This window comes from Pyrus communis, chromosome 2 (genome assembly GCF_041283825.1).
Source record: "Pyrus communis isolate YQ-2024b chromosome 2, ASM4128382v1, whole genome shotgun sequence".
NCBI classification, from domain to species: domain Eukaryota; kingdom Viridiplantae; phylum Streptophyta; class Magnoliopsida; order Rosales; family Rosaceae; genus Pyrus; species Pyrus communis.
In genome coordinates this window covers 28403198-28425821 of record NC_142566.1, presented here as the reverse complement: position 1 = coordinate 28425821, position 22624 = coordinate 28403198, and the positions used below count along the sequence as shown (strand labels likewise).

At 38.3% G+C, this 22624-nt stretch overlaps 1 protein-coding gene, 1 long non-coding RNA gene and 2 pseudogenes across 5 annotated transcripts; 2 read left to right on the top strand and 2 right to left on the bottom strand.

The window, feature by feature from the left end:
* The first annotated feature begins 4951 nt into the window (after positions 1-4951).
* LOC148698880 (uncharacterized) lies at positions 4952-7173 on the top strand. 2 transcript variants are annotated; one of them, XR_015960209.1, is made up of 4 exons: positions 4952-5110; positions 5326-5961; positions 6072-6125; positions 6209-7173. XR_015960209.1 is itself a non-coding variant. In XM_088690098.1 (3 exons), the coding sequence occupies exons 1-3, from the start codon at positions 5022-5024 to the stop codon at positions 5843-5845; spliced, it is 465 nt and encodes a 154-aa protein (XP_088546224.1). In that variant the 5' UTR covers positions 4952-5021; the 3' UTR covers positions 5846-7173. The 2 variants fall into 2 exon arrangements, 1 of the variants encoding a protein (XP_088546224.1); XM_088690098.1 differs by having other exon boundaries at positions 5326-5513; positions 5658-7173.
* A 300-nt stretch (positions 7174-7473) lies between these two features.
* Positions 7474-8896, top strand: LOC148698879 (uncharacterized). Its single transcript, XR_015960208.1, has 2 exons — positions 7474-8000; positions 8562-8896. It is a non-coding gene; the product is annotated as an uncharacterized LOC148698879 (long non-coding RNA).
* A 1451-nt stretch (positions 8897-10347) lies between these two features.
* On the bottom strand, positions 10348-12913 carry LOC137748408 (alcohol acyl transferase 1 allele GSa-like; annotated as a pseudogene). Its single transcript, XR_015960207.1, has 2 exons — positions 12391-12913; positions 10348-11453 (listed from the first exon to the last, which is right to left on the bottom strand). The product of XR_015960207.1 is annotated as an alcohol acyl transferase 1 allele GSa-like (transcript).
* Positions 12914-20608: 7695 nt separating this feature from the next.
* On the bottom strand, positions 20609-22377 carry LOC137746863 (small ribosomal subunit protein uS17-like; annotated as a pseudogene). Its single transcript, XR_015960206.1, has 6 exons — positions 22234-22377; positions 22083-22123; positions 21828-21928; positions 21134-21278; positions 20919-21008; positions 20609-20816 (listed from the first exon to the last, which is right to left on the bottom strand). The product of XR_015960206.1 is annotated as a small ribosomal subunit protein uS17-like (transcript).
* Positions 22378-22624: the final 247 nt, after the last annotated feature.

The following is a 22624-nucleotide window of genomic DNA, read 5'->3' as shown; positions in this document are numbered from 1 at the left end:
GATTTAAAACCAAGCACAAACATGGCATGTCGTCAATTTCTTTTAATGACGATAAAATGGGAAAAGGGATCCCGAGCTAAATCCACCAATCCAGACCCTTGAAATTTGATTCAACTGCCAAGGTTATTATAACTTTTAAAGAATATCCTGTTTTTAGCCGTTGGATCGAATTTCGATCTCTTTCCGATAAAATGACGTGGTTTCGGCCCCGTTTCCTGTTCTTTGCCCGCGCAAGCACTTTGTACCTTCAGGCCCAAGGAAGGAAAAAAGGGAAAGGGTTTCCCTACTGGCCGTGGGATTACTCAAAACAGTTAGAAATGGCCTTTTTTTTTTTTTTTTTTTTTTTTTATAGGAAAACCATGTCAATTACCTGTTTAAACATGGATTTCTACGCACCACTATAAATCAACACCCTCCCTCCCGCCACCATGAACGAACACAAACAACACCAACAGTTTCTCGAGCTCTTAATTTCCCGGCCGCGAAAAACTTGTAAGTCGAGAGGAATTCAACTTGTAAGTCGAGACATGGGTTCGGCTGGCTCGAACAGTAAGAAAGACAATGCGAAGAGAAAGGACTTGATGAAATCAGTGAAGATGAACAGGTACGCGTTTGCGGATGCACTGCGCGAGCATATTCTCGCGCTCCTTAAAAGTAGCGGAGGCTATAAAGTTGTTTGTAGAAAACCATTCTTTCGAAATTTCGACGCTCTCTTCAAATGCAGACAGAGGAAACGAGCTGCAGGAAAATTCAGACTGTGCTAAGACAGATGAGAAACAAGAGGAGGTGGATCAAACAGTGCAGTAACCACGGGGAGATTCCGATTGCTCCGATGGTGACGGTGATAGAAAAGAGGTGGTCAAGCTAAGTAATGAAAGGGGTAGGGAGAGAGAATTGTTGGAAGCATTGAAAGATGTCGAAGACTACTTCCGTCGGGCGTATGATTCTGGTTTGCACGTTTCGAGGATGTTAGAGACCGACATGGCTCAGATGCAATCTGCTGCGGAGGAAATTAAAGGTAATCTCAACCGTTCAATGACGCGGAGCCGCGCCCATCTCATCTAAATTATCTTGGTCTTCCTCCAGTAAAAATCTACGTAAATCTAGCTTAAGAAGTTCTACAACACGGGCTTGTTTCGATAGTGGTCTCCTCGGTGACAAGGGATCTCCAAGCCATTCGTTAACGCTAGGAAAGCTTTATGCTTTGGACGAAAACCTCCACAGCGAGCAGAAGGTAATAGGGCAAAACCGAGGTAATTTATGACCGAAAATCGGAAGATCTAGACACCAAAATATACGAGATTGAAATCTTGTATTTTAGAATTTTGACGGCCAAAAAAATGATAAATCAATCTCCGAGACAATTCGGAAAATGAGAGATGAAGAGCTACAACCACAACTCGTTAAGTTGTTACAAGGGTAAGCTAGATTTCATAGTCCGATTTTCTTTCATGGTTTTTTTTTTGTTTGTTGGAGTTTTGTTCTAACCTCTCTTTCTCAATTTCAGCAGCATAATGAACAACTCGAAGAAAATGTCCGAATTTCTGGAAGCCCAAAGGAGAATAATGTCCGAAGTGAACTCTCTCAAATGTCCGTCCAATGGAACGCTCTGCAATGACTCGAACCAGGTTGCTACTTGGAAGCTCGAAAAGGAACTTCCAAATTGGAGTACACGCTTTGCTTCGTATGTTTCTTCGCAAAAGGCTTACGTCACAGCTCTAGACCGCTGGCTAGCTAGTGGGACGATGGTGTTAACCCGTCATCGCTTACATTCTGTCGACATTGGTCAGATGGCCCAGATAAGCTGCCATATCAAGCAGTGACTTGTGCCATCAACAGCTTCGCGAAAGATGTCCGGTCCCTGAGGGATCAACAACATAAGGAGCGCCAACGAAAAGGGGTGGTTGACAAGCTTGCCAGAAGACTCAGGAGGGAGAATTTTTTCCTGAATAAGCTTGAATACCTCGGATATACAATGCGTTCTTTCCTTGAATATCCGACAAGCCTGAATACCTCGGATATACAATGCGTTCTTTCCTTGAATAAGCTTTCGAACTCTATCGTTCGCCAATAGGGTACAAGTATTTATTCCAAAACTCGATAATACAAACATCTTCTGTTCCTTGTTCTCTGGAACAGATTCGAGCACCGGATTTTGGATGAATGTATATACATAGGGCGAACTCAGGTCCATTGGCTGTATTATTGCTGACCGGTTGCCCATCAGGGAATTATCGACAAATAAACGAGTGATTCTATCTGTCTAAGAAGAATATGAGATGTTGGATAGTGGCCAAATTAGGCTAAGAAACAAAACAATATTGATAAGGGAACATCATGATGAGGATTATGGTTCCTTGTTTTGTGGCTTAATTTGCTCCTTGTTTTGTGGCTTTTTTGTTCCTTATTTTGTGGCTTAATTTGCTCCTTGTTTTGTGGCTTTTTCAAAGCCATAATTATTTGGCTTTCGGGTGGAAGAAAGGAGGAGAAGAAAAGGGGTTGTTTTTTATTTAAATGCCTTGCCAAAGGAGAAGGAACGGATGAAGAAGAGAAAAGCATCCAAAGAGATGGTGAGAGCATTTGGCTCTACCATGGGTACGGGTGAGAGAAATCAAGAGAGCTAGAGTGAAGGATCTCTTGTGAAAGAACTCTTGGGGTAGAGTGAGGCTCTTGGGAAAATTCTGTGAGTGGGTGTACAAGGGATATGGGATTGGGTTATGTCGATTTAACTCATGCGTAACTTGTACTGTTTTTCTCATAGTGAAGAGTAATATCTCTCCGAGGACGTAGGCAGGTTTTTGTCGAACCTCGTAAATTTCTCGGTGTCTTTATTTCTTGTATTTTAAACTATTCAACTGTGGGTTTGTATGTTGGTGAAGATAATCAGCCAAGGCACAACAATTGGTATCAGAGCTTTGTTGGAAGCTTTGGTTCATTGAAGGTTCAGATTTATTATTCACCATGATGACTACAAACATGTCGTTTTCAGTTGAGAAGTTTAATGGGAAGGGCAGTTTTACTCTCTGGCAGATGAGAGTAAAGGATGTCTTGACTCAACAAGGCTTGGTTAGAGCTTTGAAGGGAAAAGATCGGAAGCCTAAAGAAATGACAGATGACCAGTGGGAGGAGGATTTGAGAGAGACAGCAGGTTCAAATCAAGCTCCAAAGGCAAGGGACCACAATGCTATGACTACAAAGAATTCGGGCATAAAAAGATAAATTGTCCTTTGAGAAAAAGAAAGGATGATCTTGGTCCAGGTAGCAGCAATTTTGTGGCGGAAGACTTCAAGTATGCCCTCTAGGTACTCGAAGCAACACATCTCCTGGTGATGTATAGTCTCAAGTGTTGCAGGGGTTTTGCAGCAGGTGGAGCTATGGGATTCACAGGTGATGAGATGGTCCTGAAGAATGAGAAGTGTGAGGAATGTTTGTCTGGCTCGACGGGTGTTGCTGGAAATGGGTGCACTGACAAGTTTCCAAGTTGCAGACAATGAAGAGGAGGAAAACCTGCTGGAGGAGACGAGGATGTGTCGAAATCCTGTCTGAAGCTAAATGTTTTTTTTTGCTTGCAGCAGCTGCACATGCATTGGCAGTGACTGAATCGGAACAGGACCAACGAGGTTGATTCAGAGTGTGCATGCTAGTACGTAAGGCCAATGGACTTTGGTACAATTTGGCCAATGTGGAGATTGTTGGATAGTGGCCAAATTAGGCTAGGAAACAAAACAATATTGATGAGGATTATGGTTCCTTGTTTTGTGGCTTAATTTGCTCCTTGTTTTGTGGCTTTTTTGTTCCTTATTTTGTGGCTTAATTTGCTCCTTGTTTTGTGGCTTTTTCAAAGCCATAATTATTTGGCTTTCGGGTGGAAGAAAGGAGGAAAAGAAAAAGGGTTTTTTTTTATTTAAATGCCTTGCCAAAGGAGAAGGAACGGATGAAGAAGAGAAAAGCATCCAAAGAGATGGTGAGAGCATTTGGCTCTACCATGGGTACGGGTGAGAGAAATCAAGAGAGCTAGAGTGAAAGATCTCTTGTGAAAGAACTCTTGGGGTAGAGTGAGGCTCTTGGGAAAATTCTGTGAGTGGGTGTACAAGGGATATGGGATTGGGTTATGTCGATTTAACTCATGTGTAACTTGTACTGTTTTTCTCATAGTGAAGAGCAATATCTCTCCGAGGACGTAGGCAGGTTTTTGCCGAACCTCGTAAATTTCTCGGTGTCTTTATTTCTTGTATTTTAAACTATTCAACTGTGGGTTTGTATGTTGGTGAAGATAATCAGCCAAGGCACAACATGAGATTCTGAAGTTCCTCAGCAGAAATGCTTCGTCTGACTCGAGGTCTCTCTACCACCACATGTGGAGGTGGCTCGAAGTGGAAACTTACCATGACAAGCGTCAAATTGTCCGTTGCTCCCCGCTTTATTGCCTCCTCTACTATTTGCTTGCAGCACAACTTCACATCATTGTGCTCTTGCAGTACAACTCGGCTCAATTTGGAGTAGATCTACGAACCGAACATTGGAAATCCCAAAAAACATAAGCATTTCAAGTGATTGATTTGAAATTCGAGTTATTTCACAGACTAACACTCATATATTGCGTCTCTCATCGGTCTAGATTGCTAATGGTTCTCGTTATCTCTGTTAGGCAATTAAGTGTTATCTTGATCCAGCTGCTTAGGGAACAGTTTGGATATAAGAAGGGCCATCGGATTGTGTTTAGGGAAACTGAGGGGTTCGGATTAAAAGTAGATAAAGAGAAATAAAATTAACCATGAAAATGCTGGTGTGTTCAATTCAATTCCCTATAATCCCATCCATTCTATTATGTTCAACGGCTTAGATTTAGTAACTTTTGTCCCTGATCAATTGAGCGGCTGCGATCTTCGTGGATTTATTATTTGGAGAGACAAACAGAATCTTGATCAACATGGCAAACCACCATATCTACTATATTTTCTTCTATTCCTATTAAATTCCTCATTATTACTCTCTCTCATCTCATCTATTCAAGAGCAACGATGGAGACCAAAGAGGAGAGAAGCTTCATTGATAAGGTAATAATCAAGTGGTACCAAGATCCAGAAGTCCTCCAGATGGTGAAGAAGAGGTTAGTTTGGCCGTCCGTTGAAAGAAAACGAAGCCGGATTTTCTAATATGCTCAGGTGCACAGTTTCTGGTGCATAAGATACACTAGATCATACTAGAATTTTCAAAAGCAGGACATACAAAACATCCTCCTGTCAGATATCCAATTCAAATTTATTTAAAAAATAAAACAATTCGATCGAGTTCTAAGTCTTCCCTCATTTTGTTTGTGCCTAGGGTTTCAACAGCAACAGCGATGATGGAGATCGATAACATGAAGGACGTTACTGCTGGTCAGAAGAAAGTCAAGTGGTTCGAGAATCCAGAGATCCTCCAAATACTGAAGACGATGTTTGATCCTTGGCTGAACGAAGATGGCATGCCTGACGCCACCTCTCTCTTCAGCCGTTGCCCTAGAGGCTTTGGTAACATTTTTCTCTTCTTGTTAATATATACAACACCAACAACCGAGAGTCTTATCACAATAAGAGCCGTTCCGCTTTGCGCCATGTCTTCCGGTAGCTTCTTGTTAAATGAAGTCCACACACTTCCCCTCTTTCTCCTCTCAGCCATAGTTTCCTCTGCCTTGCTCCACTCCTCGTACGGCTCCGGCGTCTGGTCCAAGAAGGAGTGGGTCATCCTTGAGATCGACAACGACGACACCATTTTGACGTTCGAGGGGAACTCCAACTTCTTCTGGGCGGACCGCGCACGGCAAGCTCGCGAGGCGGTGGAGAATTCAAAGTCGGATTTGTAGATTGGTGAGTCTGCAGGTCCACAATGTAAAGCTGCACTTCAAGAAACTACTCCTATCATTAAACAAAGTCTTACAACTAATGGAAAAGCAATAAGGCGTTGTTTGGTGCAAGCCAGGTTGGAATTTCACACTTTGCACCCACCATTTGTAAATCATGAGTCCAGTTCCCACCGGTGGGATTTTTTTTTTCACTTGTCACTTGCATATTGACCAAGTTTGTGTGCAGCTTGATATTGATGGTGACTTAATGTATTTTCTAGCGGATGCTGCTGTTATAGCGGTAAAAGTTACTTCTTTCTTAGTTTTGTCACTCCGTTTTCAGTTTATCAAATTATTGATGTTTATTTGCTTGACACTTTGCAGTTTCAGTATGGAAATCCCGATAGAGTGAGTTGCAGAGGGGCGAGATAGTGAGTTGCAGAGGCAAGGGATAGAGATGAAAGAGAGGGAGAGTTAGTGAGAGAGATGGAGAGTTTTGTCTGAGAGACAGACAAATTTTTGGACGGTGGAAACGGTCCGGGTCGGGGACCCGTTTCCTCAGCAATCAGGACTCATCCCGCCTCACAACTAACGTGGACTCACCCTATCCTGTCCCATTTCAGATTTAAAAAAATTGGACCTCCCCTACCCGCGGGGCCATGCCCCGTTTGCCCACCCCTAGTTGTGATTGTTGTTGGATATCATTTATTATTATTACAATGTCCAGGGTTTGGGAATTGTTATAACTTTAGGGGAGGTTCTGCCGAAATTTCGGTATAATTTGTAGTGTTTTTTTTACTATTTTTTATTTTTTTCAGCAAAGAAAAATACCCAGAGACCTTGTCTCCAATTGAAGATGGTGAAGGTCACCCAAGTGACCAACGGACGTATCACGATCGGATACGATGACTGGCATTGGGCTGCACCAACGCTAGAGCAGCATAGCGCATTGGTCACGTCATTCAGACTTATTGCCCTATGCGATAGAAGTCTTGGAAGGGGATGCCAGACGAGGTAAGGACAAAGGTGTGCGTTTATTTGTCGATAAGTATCCTACCTTTTTATTGCTTTTTCTTTAAATTTTATATATTTATATTACTTAATGTATGTAATTAATTTGTTACATTGCAAACGAATTACAATTTCAATGACATGAACGACAATATGTTGGCGTACGTCAACAAGCTCTTCACTAAACAGTACAAGCAATGGAAGAGAGACATGCACTAATATTTTCAAACATTTGATGATCCGCAGGTTGCTCTTGAGGAGGGTTGCCTGAAGGAGTTTGAGGATCGGGAAAAAATTGGGTGTGGCTCTGCAGTCATTTTCAGGTGCCCCACTATGTGGTACGTTTTTTATATTAAGTCTAAAAGTATTTTACGTTTCTTTTATTGATTTTTTAATATTTCATTTAAATTAGAACTAATACATTTATTTTTTGTATAACAGAAGAAGGCTAAAGTCAACAAGATCAATCGGGAGAAGAAGACTCTTCTTCACCATTCGGGTTCAATTCCCTCTTAATATAGGATGGAGGCACGACGGTAGGTAATAATAAAGCTTTTCATATTCAATTTTTAATATTTCAGTAATATTAAGTTTTCTTTCGTACTAACATTTTTCTTATCTTGTTTTATTCAGGGGGTTCAAATTTCTAGGAGATCGATGTCTTTGTAGACGTTTATGTTCGACCCAGGGATGAGTTGGCCAAGTCCCTTCATGTAAGTATTCTTCAATTGTAATTACTATCTTGCACATTCAAGTATCATGGTTATTATTTGAATGTTATTATTAATATTTCATGTTATATTACACATGCGACGATGATGGAGAAGAGGCAGTTGGTTCTTCAGGAGTCCGCTTCCCAGCTTCCTCCCGAGACTCCACTTGAGTTTGTGGATCCCCTTGAGGATGCGAGGTTTCAAATCCTTACAGATACCTTGGATCAGACTCTCGGGTGAAGGCCGAGGACGTATTGTAGGGGGATGGGGAATGCTCGGCGGCGGGAACTTTGAGTGTCTTCATCCTCCCAGTCAAAGGGTGAGGTGATAGCTTTGACAGCAAATGTGGCCGACCTTAGGACTGAGCTCGCCTCGTATAAGAGCCAAATGTCAGTAATTGTAAAGGCCCTCAATTAGTCCGGCATTCGTCTCCCGGATATTCGTCCCTAGGGGTGAGTTTAAAAAACCAAAAACCGAAAAAAATCAAACCGAACACTGAACCGAGGTCGAAAAAAACAGAACCGAACTAGGTGAACTGAACCGAAATAGGTTGGTTTAGCTTTGGTTTTGGTGGTCCAGAAACCGAACCGGAACGAACCGAACCAATTTATATTTAATTATTTAATATATATTAATTATATATTAAATATACAAATACTCAAAATATGAAGGCTAGAGGTTTCGAACCCCTTACTTCCTGGTTGAGAGTGTTTGCTTGCTTGCTTGCTTCAGCCAACTTGACAGTAAGGTTTGTGTTGTTAAATTCGTATTAGTAAAATATTTATACTGATTCTGGAGTGTAATTCTTTATAAGATTTGTAAACACAAAACCCTAGCCAGTAGCCGTCCACCCCCTATTTACTCCCATTTCATCTTCTCTGACTTATCAGCCTCTCTCTCTCTCCTACCGTTGAATTCTTGCAGCTCGAATGATTTCTTCTTTAAACGGTCGAATATTTGCGACTGTAAACGATTTATACAAGGATTTGCAACAATCTGTTCATCATTTTCAGGTGGGTCACCGCCGCGATGCCTGTTTCAAGAAGTTCAGGTTTGAAAACGATGCTCTCACTGTATCAATTTCATCGATTTTGTTCCCAATCTTGTAAATTTGTTTAATTTATGATTGAGTGATTGGGTTCCGAATCATTACCCTCTTCTCCATAACCTGCAACAGCCCTCCCTTCACCAAAGATCCCCAATCTCTCTTATTTATTTGTCGATTTATGGGTTTTTATGATGCACCTGTTTTGCTTTTCTTGCTTTTCTTAATTGTGCATGGTAGTAGAAGGGTGAAATGGTAGATGTCAGCTGAAAATTATGAAATGCAAGGATTGTTGTTTAATTACTAATGAGCAGCTTAAATCTCATCTGTTTCCCGATGGTGCACTTAAATTTCTCGATTGGTTTAGAAGTAATTTGCCAACAACCAATTACATATGTTTGTTTTTAAGGTATCTTATTAAGTGCATTTGAGGATGGATTGAAGAATGTGTTCAATTCTTTTGGCAATTCGGAATTTTTTTTGCTATTGAAGAAGAAGACTTAGAAAAGAAAAAAAAAACCGAACCGGGCCGAAACCGAACCGAAAAAAAACAGAAAAAAATTTGAACCGAACCGAAATTTCGATTCAATTTCAGTTTTGGCAAAAATCCGAACCATTTCAAAACGAACCCAACCCTATACGTCCCTTGTGGACGTGCTAGCCCCTCCAACCTGAGCATGCCCAGAACTCCGCCCCTTTGACCTCTGAGCCTGTCCTCAATCCCGACCCCTTCTTGGCCCAATTTTCCATCCGCATGCAAACGACGACCCCGTAGATTATTCCACATTTTTTTTCTTAGTTGTTTAGTCCCTTACTTTTAAAACTTTTTCCTTGAACATACATTTTATTTTTATTTTAAATAAATTATTTTTCTTTTCATTACATTTTTTTATTTTAATTTAATTTTTTTCATTTTATTATAAAATTAAACCCATAACAAAAAAAATATCATTTTTTAAAAAATTTATTATTATTATTATTATTATTATTATTATTATTTTGTGAATAATAGCTTCGTTGTGCATACTTTATTGCGATAATTCACTTTCGTCGCGCAAAGTTTTTAGACACGAATATTTGTCGTCCTAGGTTTGTATCTTGGCATTTTGTGCGACAAACATATTCGTTCCTAAAAATTTGGTGCGACGAATGAGGAACCGTCGCGCCTTATTTTCCGCAACCAATGCTTTTGTTCATCGCACAAAGTCTTTCTTCACGATCTTTGCGTGACCGATTATGCGCGATGAAGTTTTCGTCGCGCAGACGTTTGTGTGACCAATTTCTGTTTGTCGCACTAAAAGTTAAACGTGGTAGTGATTGATTTTTACTTTAATTTGAGTCTCAACTCAATTCAAGTTCAACAAACTTTTAAAAAAATAGGGCTGAAAATTTTAAATAGAATGAACGAGCCAATGAGATCTTAAAACCCTAAATTACGAATGGGTGGGAAGAATATTTGAGTGCTTGTAATTCTTGCTCCATATGATTCTACAGTAAGGAAGGCTCCTATCATTGTGTGTGATTAGATTACTTTTGTGTTCTCGATCGCTTATATATCATTTTGCTCTTATTGGTTTGAGGGAATAAAGGCTCAAACTTCCTGACTTTTTCATGATACTTCAAGAAATCCATTGAAAACTTACTAAATTGTCTAACAAATGGGCAATTTGATTCTTACTGTTGGAGGAAAGATCAACAATTTTCAGTTATATTGCAAAAGGAAAGAATACAGGAGAATATATATGGAGGATGACTTTTGAACGGCAACTGAAATTTAATTTTATTGCTTTCGATTTTTTAGGCCAATCTTATTATTGGCCATTTTTTAATAACATTCAGACCTTTTGATAACAGCTATAACTCTTGGATAAGTTCTAAGAGAGACAACTCTACATTACAAAAAATGCATTACGTTTAACACTTACATAATTGACATGATCCTAGTTGATCTAAGGTTGTTACATATATCCTCCTCAGGTTCCTGAGTAATCCTCTCTAGTTCCTGCTGAAATCTCTTTATGGACGAGGATGGCAAACACATTGGTACCAATATTCCATCCTCATCGTTGTTTTTGTGTTGAACGTAAAAGCTAATCAAATCCAAGGCATTGGCGGGTCTAGCAAATACCGGCTGCCCCCATCCAAAACTGACATCACCAAAACCTGCACGCATATTATCAGAAATTATTAAATAACTTTCTGTCAATGAATACTGAGGTCATCTTCTTAGTACCAAAAGATCTGCCACTGATCTTAAGTATTCTTCATTCATGGTAGCTTTAGCCTTCTTTACCAACTCCAAAGCATATCCCAGTGGATTTTTGCATAGAGGTTTAGCCTTTGAAACTGCAGCTGGAAATGCAAATGCATTGCCATAGTATCCCAAGGGAAGACGTACATTGTGGTGTTTTCCCCATGCATTGACAATGCATGAAACTCGAACAACCTGTTTTGGATTAATTTTAAGTGCAAGAGTGCGACATTTCCACAAACAAGTTGTGATCAAGTCAAATGTGGAACAAGTGGAAATTAGGTGGGGTGGAATCTGTTTTCGAATGACTCTCATCTCCTTGGCACCAAAGTAGAAAGATCATTGAACCATGTTTGACTGGTTACTGGATGCGTATGAGCCATCAGAATGATCAATCACGTCTTCATATTAATGATGAGCACATGTAATTCTTGGTGGATCTCGAGCGAACAAGAGCTCTCTCTCCCACACTGGTAGAATATATGGTGCATGTGCGCCTCTTGCCATCTCCGCAATGGCGATCAGGAACAGGAGCAATCTAGATGCATCACATATCGTGTGGTTTACGTGCAATGCAAGCATGAAACCTCCACATGTAAGACAGGTCACCTGCATATTGCAAAAGTTAGTTACTAGACTTTTTTTCTTGATCATCATATTCATACAAGTTAACAATTCTTTAGAAGAAAAGACAAAAAAAAAAAAAAAAAAAAAAAAAAAAAACCATCTAAATTAGATGATCTAATTAGGAAACAAAAATTTCATAAAAATTAGGAATAAAATTCAAGAAAGATGGAGTCTCTTTGAAAGAGTCTTGTGCATGTTGTAGTTACTTGAAAGAGTCCTTAAATATAGAGAAATTTAGACAAAATGTTTATAGAAGAGAAAAATTTAGACAGAAGACAAAGAGGACAACATGATGACATGCAAAAAACCTAGAAGAAGAATGGCAAAGGAAAACCTACACAATAAAGGTGATGTGAGGCTGGTAGAAAACCTAGGACCTAATTAGGCAGATGCCATGTAGAAATATAATTTCCTCAATTAGGTGTGTATACAAATTTTACAATGTATTGGATTAAACATAAGGATTGTCAAAGAAAAATTAGTTTCAAAAAATAATGAAAAGCGTCTCATAATCTTTTCTTTCCAAAACCACCTAATGACTTTCTTTAATCATAAGAACAAAAAGGCGTGATAGTATCATAGATAAGTTCAAGTTGGGTGTGGTGGCAGTATGATAAATTTTCGTTTCTGAAAAGGGTTGCCAATTTTATGAAAAAGTTAAAAACAGTTGCGGTGCCACCAAACTTCAACTTATTTACAATATTGTTAGCGCTTTCTTGTTTATGTCCTTATTTGTCGTTAAAAATTTCATATGTTGTTGATTGCACTAATTTCTTACAAAAAATCTCCGAGGTGTGTATGCGACCTTAACACAAAAAACACTACTCATACCCTTAACCTACTTCAAATTTTTTGTACAGAATTAATTGGTCATATACGAAAAACTAAATAACATGTAATTGATAATTACTTGACTCACCTGAACTAGCATCAAAGGACAACCAATAATTTCATCAGAGCCTGGAAAATTAAATAAGAACTCTTCTAAGAGTGGACAAGGGGGTAGAATTTTATCTCCTAGTTGCTCGAGTGTGACATCAGCAGAAGCCTCAACGAACAAGATACCTTCACCATTGCAATCGACCACAAGCTTTCTGTTAGGCCCTTCCCTAAGCCTTCCAGCTAAAGGGTAGTAATACACTAATGCTCTACTTAAGGCTTCCCTAATCGCCTTAACGGGATTACGATTTTTATTAAGTGAAGGGTTGTCTTTGTAACACATTATGACTAGAAGCTGAAATCTCAAGCCTTCTTGGTTGTCAATATCTGAGAGAAACTTTGTTTCTTGAGGCGTTGGCTTTGCCGGAATTATAAGTTCCGGCTGCAATCGTTTCATCTGAAGTACTGAGAGTGGCATCATTTCAGCAACAAGCTTAAGAACCAGCAAAAGATCAAAGGATTTGGAACTTTTATTTTGTGGTATGCATGCTAACTAAAAGTTGATAGTCGATACTTATATGGCGTTATGCAGATGCTCTAGGTTCCTGAATCTTTCGTACAAGTTTCCACCTGTTGTGAATGTGATTCTTTTCTTTTCCATTAAAAATATTGTTAGAAAGAAACCTTTAAATCACGCAATCAACATGGACTGCAAAGAAAAATATGTTGTTGAGAGCCATGTGCATGGACCATTTCACAGTTCACGCCACAGATTCGTACATATACATTAATACTGAATTTCATTTCAACATCGGAAAACTGAATACTAACAGGGATATGAGGACAGGTGTTTGGTAGAAAACCTTTGATAGGAATGGAAGGAAAAAGGCCAACATCGCACGTACCTGCCCCAATTACAGCTGTGACTTTTGTAAAACATTGATTTGACGTCTCCTATAAAAGGAAAACATTGTTGGGAGCACGTCAAGTTTTGGGCTATAAAGGAAAACTTTGTTGGCATATTAGCACGGAAGAATATTGTTTCACATGGCGTGGAGTACGTAAGTGTTGGACTTCACATATGAGATAATTTGTTCTTATATAATGACGAAAATTGAAGTTCAATCGTCACTTAGTATTATATTCTAGTGATATTCCTCTTCACTTATAAGTGAGACATTTTAAGTTTAATTCTCGTCAAAAATAAATTTGAACTACATTATTATTAGTCCATTGTAAATCTAAGCTCATCCTTTTTCCCTTAGTATAGATAATGTTGTTTGTTAAACAACAAAAAAAGAGTAGTTGATATTGTGAGTCTAAACTCATCCTCTTTCCCTCAGTGCATATTTTCATATATTTTTAATCATATATTTCCTTTGGATTTTGTCTAAATGAGTTAAATGCACTAATTTATATTGTTTTATTTCCTAGGCATTTAATACAAGAGTTACGTGAAAAAAAAGTGGAAAATGGAGATTTCGGACGTCTAGAGTAATTCTAGTGAAGTACGAGGTTAACTAGCTGCGCGAAAATATGTGTATTACAACAAGAAAATGAAACCGAGCGGGTTTGGAATCAAACAGACATGGGGATGCTATTCAATGGACTTTAAGAGGGACTTAATTTCTAGTTTTTATTATTTCTATTTATTTTTCCTTTTCTTTAATAAGGTTTTTAAAGTCCATTATGCTTAAGAGTTTAGTGGGGTTTTAATTGGATTTCAATTAGCCTTGCATACCTTTTGCCGTGGGTGTTATATTAAGGAGATCCATTCTCCTTGTTTGGGGTCAGCCAACAACTAGAAAAAATAAGAAGCACAAGTCTACATAGGGGCTGCGGCAAGGAAGAAGGAAAGATGAAGAGCTACTTTAGAGTTTTTCTTTGCTAAGGCTACAATGTAGCCTAATCATGAATACTTAATTGCCTTGTGGTATTGTTATTATCATGTTTTTCTTCTTTATTGAGTATCGTTTGTTGTTCATAATGTGCTTGATTTTTATTTAGATGCTTGATCACCATCTAGGTTTAAATTAGGCTGATTTGATGCAAGTTAGAGTAGATGTCATACTTTACTTGGGTTTAGCTTCTTGCAATTGATACCATAACCACCCATTTGTAGATGCCATACAATTAGGATTTGTGTGATTTTCCAACGATTTCCATAGAGCTTAATGGGTTCTTACTTGTTTAAATCTATTTAGATGCCATAGAGGGTTAACATGTAAGGATACTTTTGATGTAACCAGATGCCATGACCATCAAATAATTTAGGGAAAATCGATCATCAATATTGGGGAACTACTTGAGCATAACATATTAAGGGAATTAAGTAGAATTGGTTACGGGGAATTCGGATGCCCTAGGTTTTATTTTCTCAAGTTTTTAATTTTATTATTTCATGCATTTTATTTTAAAGTCATATTTCATTTTTAGCTTAATTCAAATCTTCTATCTTTTCCGTTAAAGCTTCTCCACTATAATTTTTTTCGATTTAGTTATTAAGATTTTAGGATCAATTCGATCTCTGTGGGATGATATCCGTGCTTATATGCTATACAATCATCTGATTCGTATACTTGCAAGCACTAAAATTCGAGACTTAATGAGTTTAATTTTTGTTATCTAATTTACATATACCCCCAAACTCAGATTTTGCTTGTCCTCTAGCAAAACAAAAGAAAACACAAAGACGCGACGAAAACAAATAATAGCTAACTTCCCAAATTTTAATCTTAGAGAAAACCCAACAGTGAGATAATTTTCAAGAAATAAGCAAGAATAGTTCAATTCAATATCCAAGAGTTAACCAAATAATCAAACCAACTTGGAGTATAGTGTGTGTAATAGCCATGCCAATGCAATTCTAAGCTTCTTTAAAACATCATATGCAATCTCGTGAGCTTCTCACAAGGCAGGCACTCATTCATTCATATTTGTGGGTTAATGTGTTTCACTCAAATGATCTCATTGTACATCTCGTCATATGCTTGCTTGTCCACATAACTCGCTATCAATATCAAGCAACTTCTTGGATCAAAAGGACTTTATTACGGTTGTAATGAGGCTGAGGGTTAATTGGCTAAACAATGAAGGGTATGGAAAACAAAAAAAATCTACGAAAATTGTAGAACATTTCTTCATAGTAGAGAGATTCAACTATACTTTCACAACACTTGAAGCACTTTGAACATAAGCACATAATTTTACAATAAAATTTTGATAAATATTAAAAAATCACTAAATTGATACATGAAACTCATGAAATACTATGGAAGAATATGAAAATCATGATAGAGATGTATAAACACAAAATACATAAAATATACAAGACACACATAATGCATGTGAAGCACGTACACATGTGAAGGACATACAAAATACATAAAAACAATTAGTTGCAAAATAATATTATGTACATGACAAATAAAATATCAAGAAAAAAACTCACAATTTCTGCGCCGCTCCTTCCACTAGCCATGCCAACCACGGCTCTCTCCAAGCTTCCCTTCCATAAAGTGCATGCTTTGTTGATAGTCTTCCACCGATCGTAAACACCACTATCGTCCCTTCCGTCGTCGTTGCAGTTTTCATGAAACTTTTCAATGATTTTATCCCACAAAACCTTTTTATTTTGATTCGTGCCAACTGCACCATCTTTGCTAACAGAAACGCATGCCAAGCATAAAACAACATCTTCCTCACATGTCCAATTACGACCTCTAATATGCTCTCTTACCATGTTGAACAATTTGGAAATGGAAAGAAATGGTAGAAAGAAAAATTGGAAGAATTGTAGGAGAAAATTCAGTTTTGTATGGATGTTTGAACAAATACATAGGTATTTATAGAGTTTTTGGGTGAATTTTGAGTTAAATAAAAAAATTTAATCATTTTAGTCGTTTGATTTAAATTTGGGCCATTAGATTTGATTATATTCAATCTCAACCGTTGGATTCAATGTATTTTAAAATTACATTTTTTATAAAAACAAAATTTGAATCTGGACCGTTGGATTAACCAACGGTCCGTAAAGCCCAGCCATAGGATGTAGAAAAGAGTTGTTGGGCTCTGGTTGGTGGCCGACAGCGGCCCTAACAGTGGGCCCCTTCCTTGTCAGGCGTTGAAGCCAAACGGCCCACGTGGGGTGAGTGCGTGAGTGAACGGGCCAAGACTATGCTCCCTTTGGGCAAGTCCATGCGTTTGTGGGCTATTTCTTGGGGGGGGGGGGTATTTGGCATTGGTTTGGCATTTGGCCTTTATTTGGGTTGGGTTGGGTTGGGTTGGGTTTTTTTTTGGGGGGGGGGGGGGGGATAAGTGGGGGTAATTTGGCAAATAGCCTACAGTTGGGTGTGGTCTTATAAAAGCCAATTTTCGGCCCCCACTTTTCATTTCCACTCCCTCAGACCATCTCCAACCCTTGGGCTAAAAGCTAAAATTTTTAGCCCAGAAACAACTTTTTTGCTCCAGCCCTTCTGGCCTAAAATTTTAGCCCGAGATTATTAAAAAATGAACTTAGGCTAATTTTTTTCTTAAATTAACTTAAAAAAAAATTATGTAGAGTAAATTAATTTTATGAACATTTTAATCTAAAAATATTTAAATTCTGATAAATATTGAAAAATCACTAAATCGATACATGAAACTCATGAAACACTATGGAAGAATATGAAAATCATGATAGAGATGTATAAACACAAAATACATAAAACACACAAGACACACAGAACACATGTGAAGCACATACAAAACATATGTGAAGCGCGTACACATGTGAATGACATACAAAACACATGATAGAGATGAAGCACACATAGAACACATGTGAAACACATGACACACACGAAACACATACAAAATACATACAAAGCAAGCCTTCAACTTTCACCAATCGGTCAACTTTTACCAAACTTTCAACTTTCAACTTTCAACAATCGTTCAACTTTCATCAAAATTTCAACTTTCACAAATCTTTCAACTTTCATCAATCATCCTCTATATAAACACATGTTGAATATCAGTTGATCACACAATCTTTCAACCTTCAATCATGCTCTATATTCACCAATCTTTCAACTTTCAAAGTGTTTTTATTTCCTAAAAATCCTCAATATCTCATCAATGGATTCAATGTATTTTAAAATTACATTTAAAAAAAAAATTGAATCTGGACCGTTAGATCAACCAACGATCCGTAAAGCCCAGCCGTAGGTTGCGTTGGGCTCTAGTTGGTGGCCGACAACGGCCCTGACAGTGGGCCCCCTTGTCGGGCACTGAAGCCAAACAACCCGCGTAAGGCGAGTGCGCGAGTGAACGGGCCGATACTGGGCTCCCTTTGGGTGAGTCCACGTGTTTGTGGGCTATTTGGCCTTGGTTTGGCATTTGGCTTGGGTTGGGTTGGGTTTAGGGGGGGAATAAGTGGGGTAATTTGGCAAATAGCCTAGGGTTGAGTGTGGTCTTATAAAAGCCAATTTTCAGCCCCCACTTGTCATTTCTGCTCCCTCAAACCCTAGGCGCCGTTGATAACTCTTTGGAATCTCACTTTCACTCTGTACTTGAAGAGCCTCTCACTCTCTATTCCTTCACTTCTCAGCCAACCTTAAGAACCACACCCCAAGCTTTAACTGAATCAGTTGCCATATTTCTGCCAGAGCTCAGACTCGAGCCCAGCCTTTCCCTCTCACGACAGTTTTTCAACAAACCCGAGTTCCAGTCATCATTGAAAATCTTTCAAATCACAACTCCAGTCATTATTGAAAGGTAACAATCTTCACTCTTTTCCGTCCCTTTCGTGACTACTCTTAGATTAAACCAAAAAGATATGAGAACCATCTCACACTTGTGTTCTGGTTATGTGCATGGAACATGTTCCAGAAGATACGTGCTGGAAGGTTGAAATCCAAGTGTCTCTAGTGTTCTGAAATTATAGCCTTCAACACATCCACTGTAGCTGCCGAATGCACTTGCACCAGAACTTTGCTGTCACACCCCTGCTGGGCCACCCAAACATTTATGTTGGCATTGATGTTGTGGGGCATTGCATGAGACTGCTTCTGTGTAAGAACTTGTATGGTTTCCCCATCTAGTCGAACATTGTTCAATGAATACGACTGATTGTCATCCATGATTGATTTCTTGTGGGCAAACAAATAGAAATTTGGAATCTAGTAAAGTGATAGCCTGCACAACTTTGTCAGCTCTGCTTCCAAAAACACGGAAGTCTAGGGAGCCTAGTGAAGTGCTTCCAAATGCATGGAATCTAGTGAAGTGCTTTTGGAAGCACTTCACTACATTCCAAATTTCTATTTGTTTGCCCACAAGAAATTAGTCATGGATGACAGTCAGTTGTATTCATGGAACAGTGTTCGACTAGAGGGGTAACCATACAAGTTCTTACACAGGAGCAGTCTCCTGCAATGCCCTACAACATCAATGCCAACATAAATGTTTGGGTGGTCCAGCGCGGGTCTGACAGCAAAGTTCCGGTGCAAGTGCACTCGGCAGCTACAGTGGATGTGTTGAAGGCTATAATTTCAGCACACCAGAGACACTTGGATTTCAACCTTCCTGCACGTATCTTCTAGAACCTATTCCATGAATAGAAAAGCATTGGATTGTTGTTCCAACTCAATAATGTAAACTCTAATGAAAATTTATGTCTACAGAAACTTAAACCTCGTTTGGAAGTGCTACAAATGTTCTTAGTGAAAAGTTTTTGTGAACAAATCTTTAGTAAAAATGCAAGTGAAAGTGTTTTTAGAATACAAAAATATTTTCTCTAAAAATGCTTTTAATCAATTTAAAACACTTTCAAACAAGTTCAGAAATGGTCATGTTTGTTGTATCTCTAAACTATCCTAATACAATTGTAGGCAATTGCAGCACAGCTAGACTGTCATATTTTCTTCCGCGTAAGTGTTACTATTCCCCTTTTGAGATTAGACGGTTTTATTAATTGTACGTTTGTTCATTAGGTTTTTCACCTTCATGTGAGGAGATAGAAATTTTTCAATGCGTTCGGAACATGACTTGTTATAGAAGTGTCGTATACAAGTAGTAGGATATTTGAAAAAAATTACAACACTTGTGTAATGACACTTTATACACGAGCCTTATTTTCGAAGTATTCAAAATTTCTCGTAAGTGGGGAATGATGAAATTAATAAATTTTATTTTGCTCGTAAATAAACAGGAAGATTATATCATTGCTTTAGGTCCATTGCGTTGGTTGAAATTAGTAAAGAAAATTGCGGGAGATTGCATTCTTCATAAAGTGCGTCCGACTTGCATTATCAACACGATGAAACGGGACGCTCGAGCGAAGCAGAGTTTTAAGCATTTGCATTTATGAAGGATTTCATATATATATATATATTGAAACCCTAATACCAATTCACATGAAGAATATTAGGGGGTTCCAACTTAAGCATTTGTGTTTATGTTTTTATCTTAACTACATTGTTAGTAGCATCGATTTTCGTTAAGAAATTTTCATTCCAAAGCACTTCAGCCACAATAAAAAATTTGTCGACTGGCGAGAAAGTTTGCCTGGATAAGTCCAAACTTTCCCAATCTCTTATATTTCGTATTTATTTTGTTATGGGATATTTGATAATTATTTAACATCATTTCATTTATGTTCTTTCATTTTCATATAGCCTGCCATATACTTATGTCATTATATTTATATGAGGATTGCAAGTCGAACTAATATCCAATTAGTTTGTGATTATCATTTGGCATACATAAAGACAATATTTGAAGTCCTTTAAAGAACAAGGCATATAAAAGAACATAACATGAATTTTAACCCTATTCATGGTATAGTAATCTGATTAAGATGCTCAACTCACTTGTGGTGCAACTTTACATTCTAATGGTAAAATTATTCAATCTTTTGCTTGATATTAACCAATATTGGCATGACTAACATAACAAATAACTCATTTAAAAGAGTCGGATGCCTCCCTAAGGTGTTCAAAGGCATTCTAAAATGGCAAGAGTTACAAATACTCACAGGGCGAATTGTGTGAGCCAACATAGTTTTGGCACACCCGGAGATTCTTTGTGTTACATACCAAAATACACGCACTCTAATTCAAACATGATAAAAATAAAAATAAAGGAAGTGTTATTGGCACTCCAAAAATCTCATTCTACACTCCTCACAAGTGTATTTTTCTTTCCTAATATAGAAAGTTTGGAGTGTAGAGATTTTTGAAGTGCTAATAATAATACCCAAAAAAAAATGTGCCTATTTTAATACCACGAGAGTCGTCAAAAGAACAAAATTTAACCAGTGCATAAGAAATTGAAAGGGTACAGGGAAAGCTACTAGCGCCGGCCTACCATCATACTCAAGATTCCTAGACTCAAATTCCAGCGAAAGCCTTCTTGCCAGTGCCAGAAGATCCGGCAGGAGTCACCTACAAGACGTTGAACCTCTTAGCAGTCTTGGACAGCAGCCTGAACATTGGTAGAGTACAAAGAAAATAAACAAAATGAGCACTAGCGCATGCCAAATTACATATATAAACATGTAGTTAGAAACGAGCGGAGGTAAATCACCTGCACTGGCCGATGGTAACATGATATCCTTCCTTCACACGGAAACATGGAGATATGTGAGCCGGGATGTTGGAATGTCTCTTTTCATATCTTAAGTAAGCTACATGAAAGAAAAAGATTTCAGAAGAGCAAAGAGGATGGTACTTGTTAATTCTCCAAAATGAGTACTACAGATACAATAGAAAGTGAAAAAAAAAAATTCGCGAACGTCATACCTCTGATATTTCTTGATATAATGTAGATAATTCCTTCGAACGATGATTGTTTTATTCATCTTAGCACTATGGCAAGTGCCAGCCAAGATGCGGCCCCTGATAGAAACATTTCCAGTGAAAGAGCATTTCTTATCAATGTGAGTCCCTGTAAGATACAATAAGCACAGGTAGCTACCGTATCAGCAAATACAACAATGCACGTACCCAATACTGAGACAAGAAATGAAGAGTACAACCATGCTCGATTTGGAGTAGAACTATGAACCGAACTTTGGAAATCCCAAAAAACATAAGCATTTCAAGTGATTGATTTGAAATTCGAGTTATTTCACGGAACAACACTCATATATCAAGATCATAATGGTACCTAAACTTTCTATTAGAACTTCGAAGTCAACCCGACACAATAGTCTCTATCTGCTTAATTCTTCTAATTCAAAGGTAATCGTGTATATGCTAATCAACGACATTGTTACATACCCTAAAGACTTCAAAAATGCAAATCAACTATAAAATGGGGGCAATACTAATGCAACATTACTCAGACACCGTGTTCTAATCAATCCGGGTACAACTAATCAATCATACTAAAACGCTTCGAAGTCATTCGTTGCATAACTTGAACTACTACACATATAAAAGATAGTATGATACATAAGTAGAAGGAAGAGAGAGAGAAGGGTGGGAGGGGGGCCTTCAATGGCATCCCTGGGGGTCTTGAAACCGAGCCCAACGATCTTCCAGAACCGGTTGCCGCCCCTTCCAGGTCTCTTCCCCTTCCCAGATTTCTTCGAGCTGGTTAATAAATTCGATTACAGTAGAACAAAAAATAAAAATAAAATTATAAAAAAAGCCCAAATGCAAATGCATAATTAAGCAAAACAAATTTAAAGCAAAAAAATCTTAATCCCAAGAAGAAAAATTGAAATTTATTTGATTAACCGGTTACCTGATGAACACTTTGGGCTGCTTCAGAAACGCCTTCTCAGTCTGCAACCAAAAAATGTCAAAAATATCAAATAGAACGACTGCTTGAAAGATATAAACGACGACATTTTGGACACAGTAACAACTAGCAGGTATAGAAGAAAAGAACCGACCTGTTCCGCCATGATTGATAGCTCGAGAGGAGTCCAGGGGTTAGCAGAGGAGGCGATTCAACGTTCCACAACCCTACCCCTCTTACGTTAGCGCGCCGCGCCCGTGTCTGTATAAGTATTAGCATAAACTTTCAAAAAAGGCGCGAATTGAGTGAGTTCCGGCCGGGATATTTTGGGCCGACTCCCACTCTGCCAGCCTTTGTTTCAGTTTTCTTTTTTTCGACGAGAGAATTTCAAGTTTATTTTTATTACGAGCATATTACTACTCTAAGCTACATTTACCAGCTACTTGTTTGTAAAAAATATATTCCCTAGATCAATTTACTACTTGTGGGAGATTTTGTCAAATATCGTAGTGCCATTTATGCATACAATTAATCGTATGGTCACA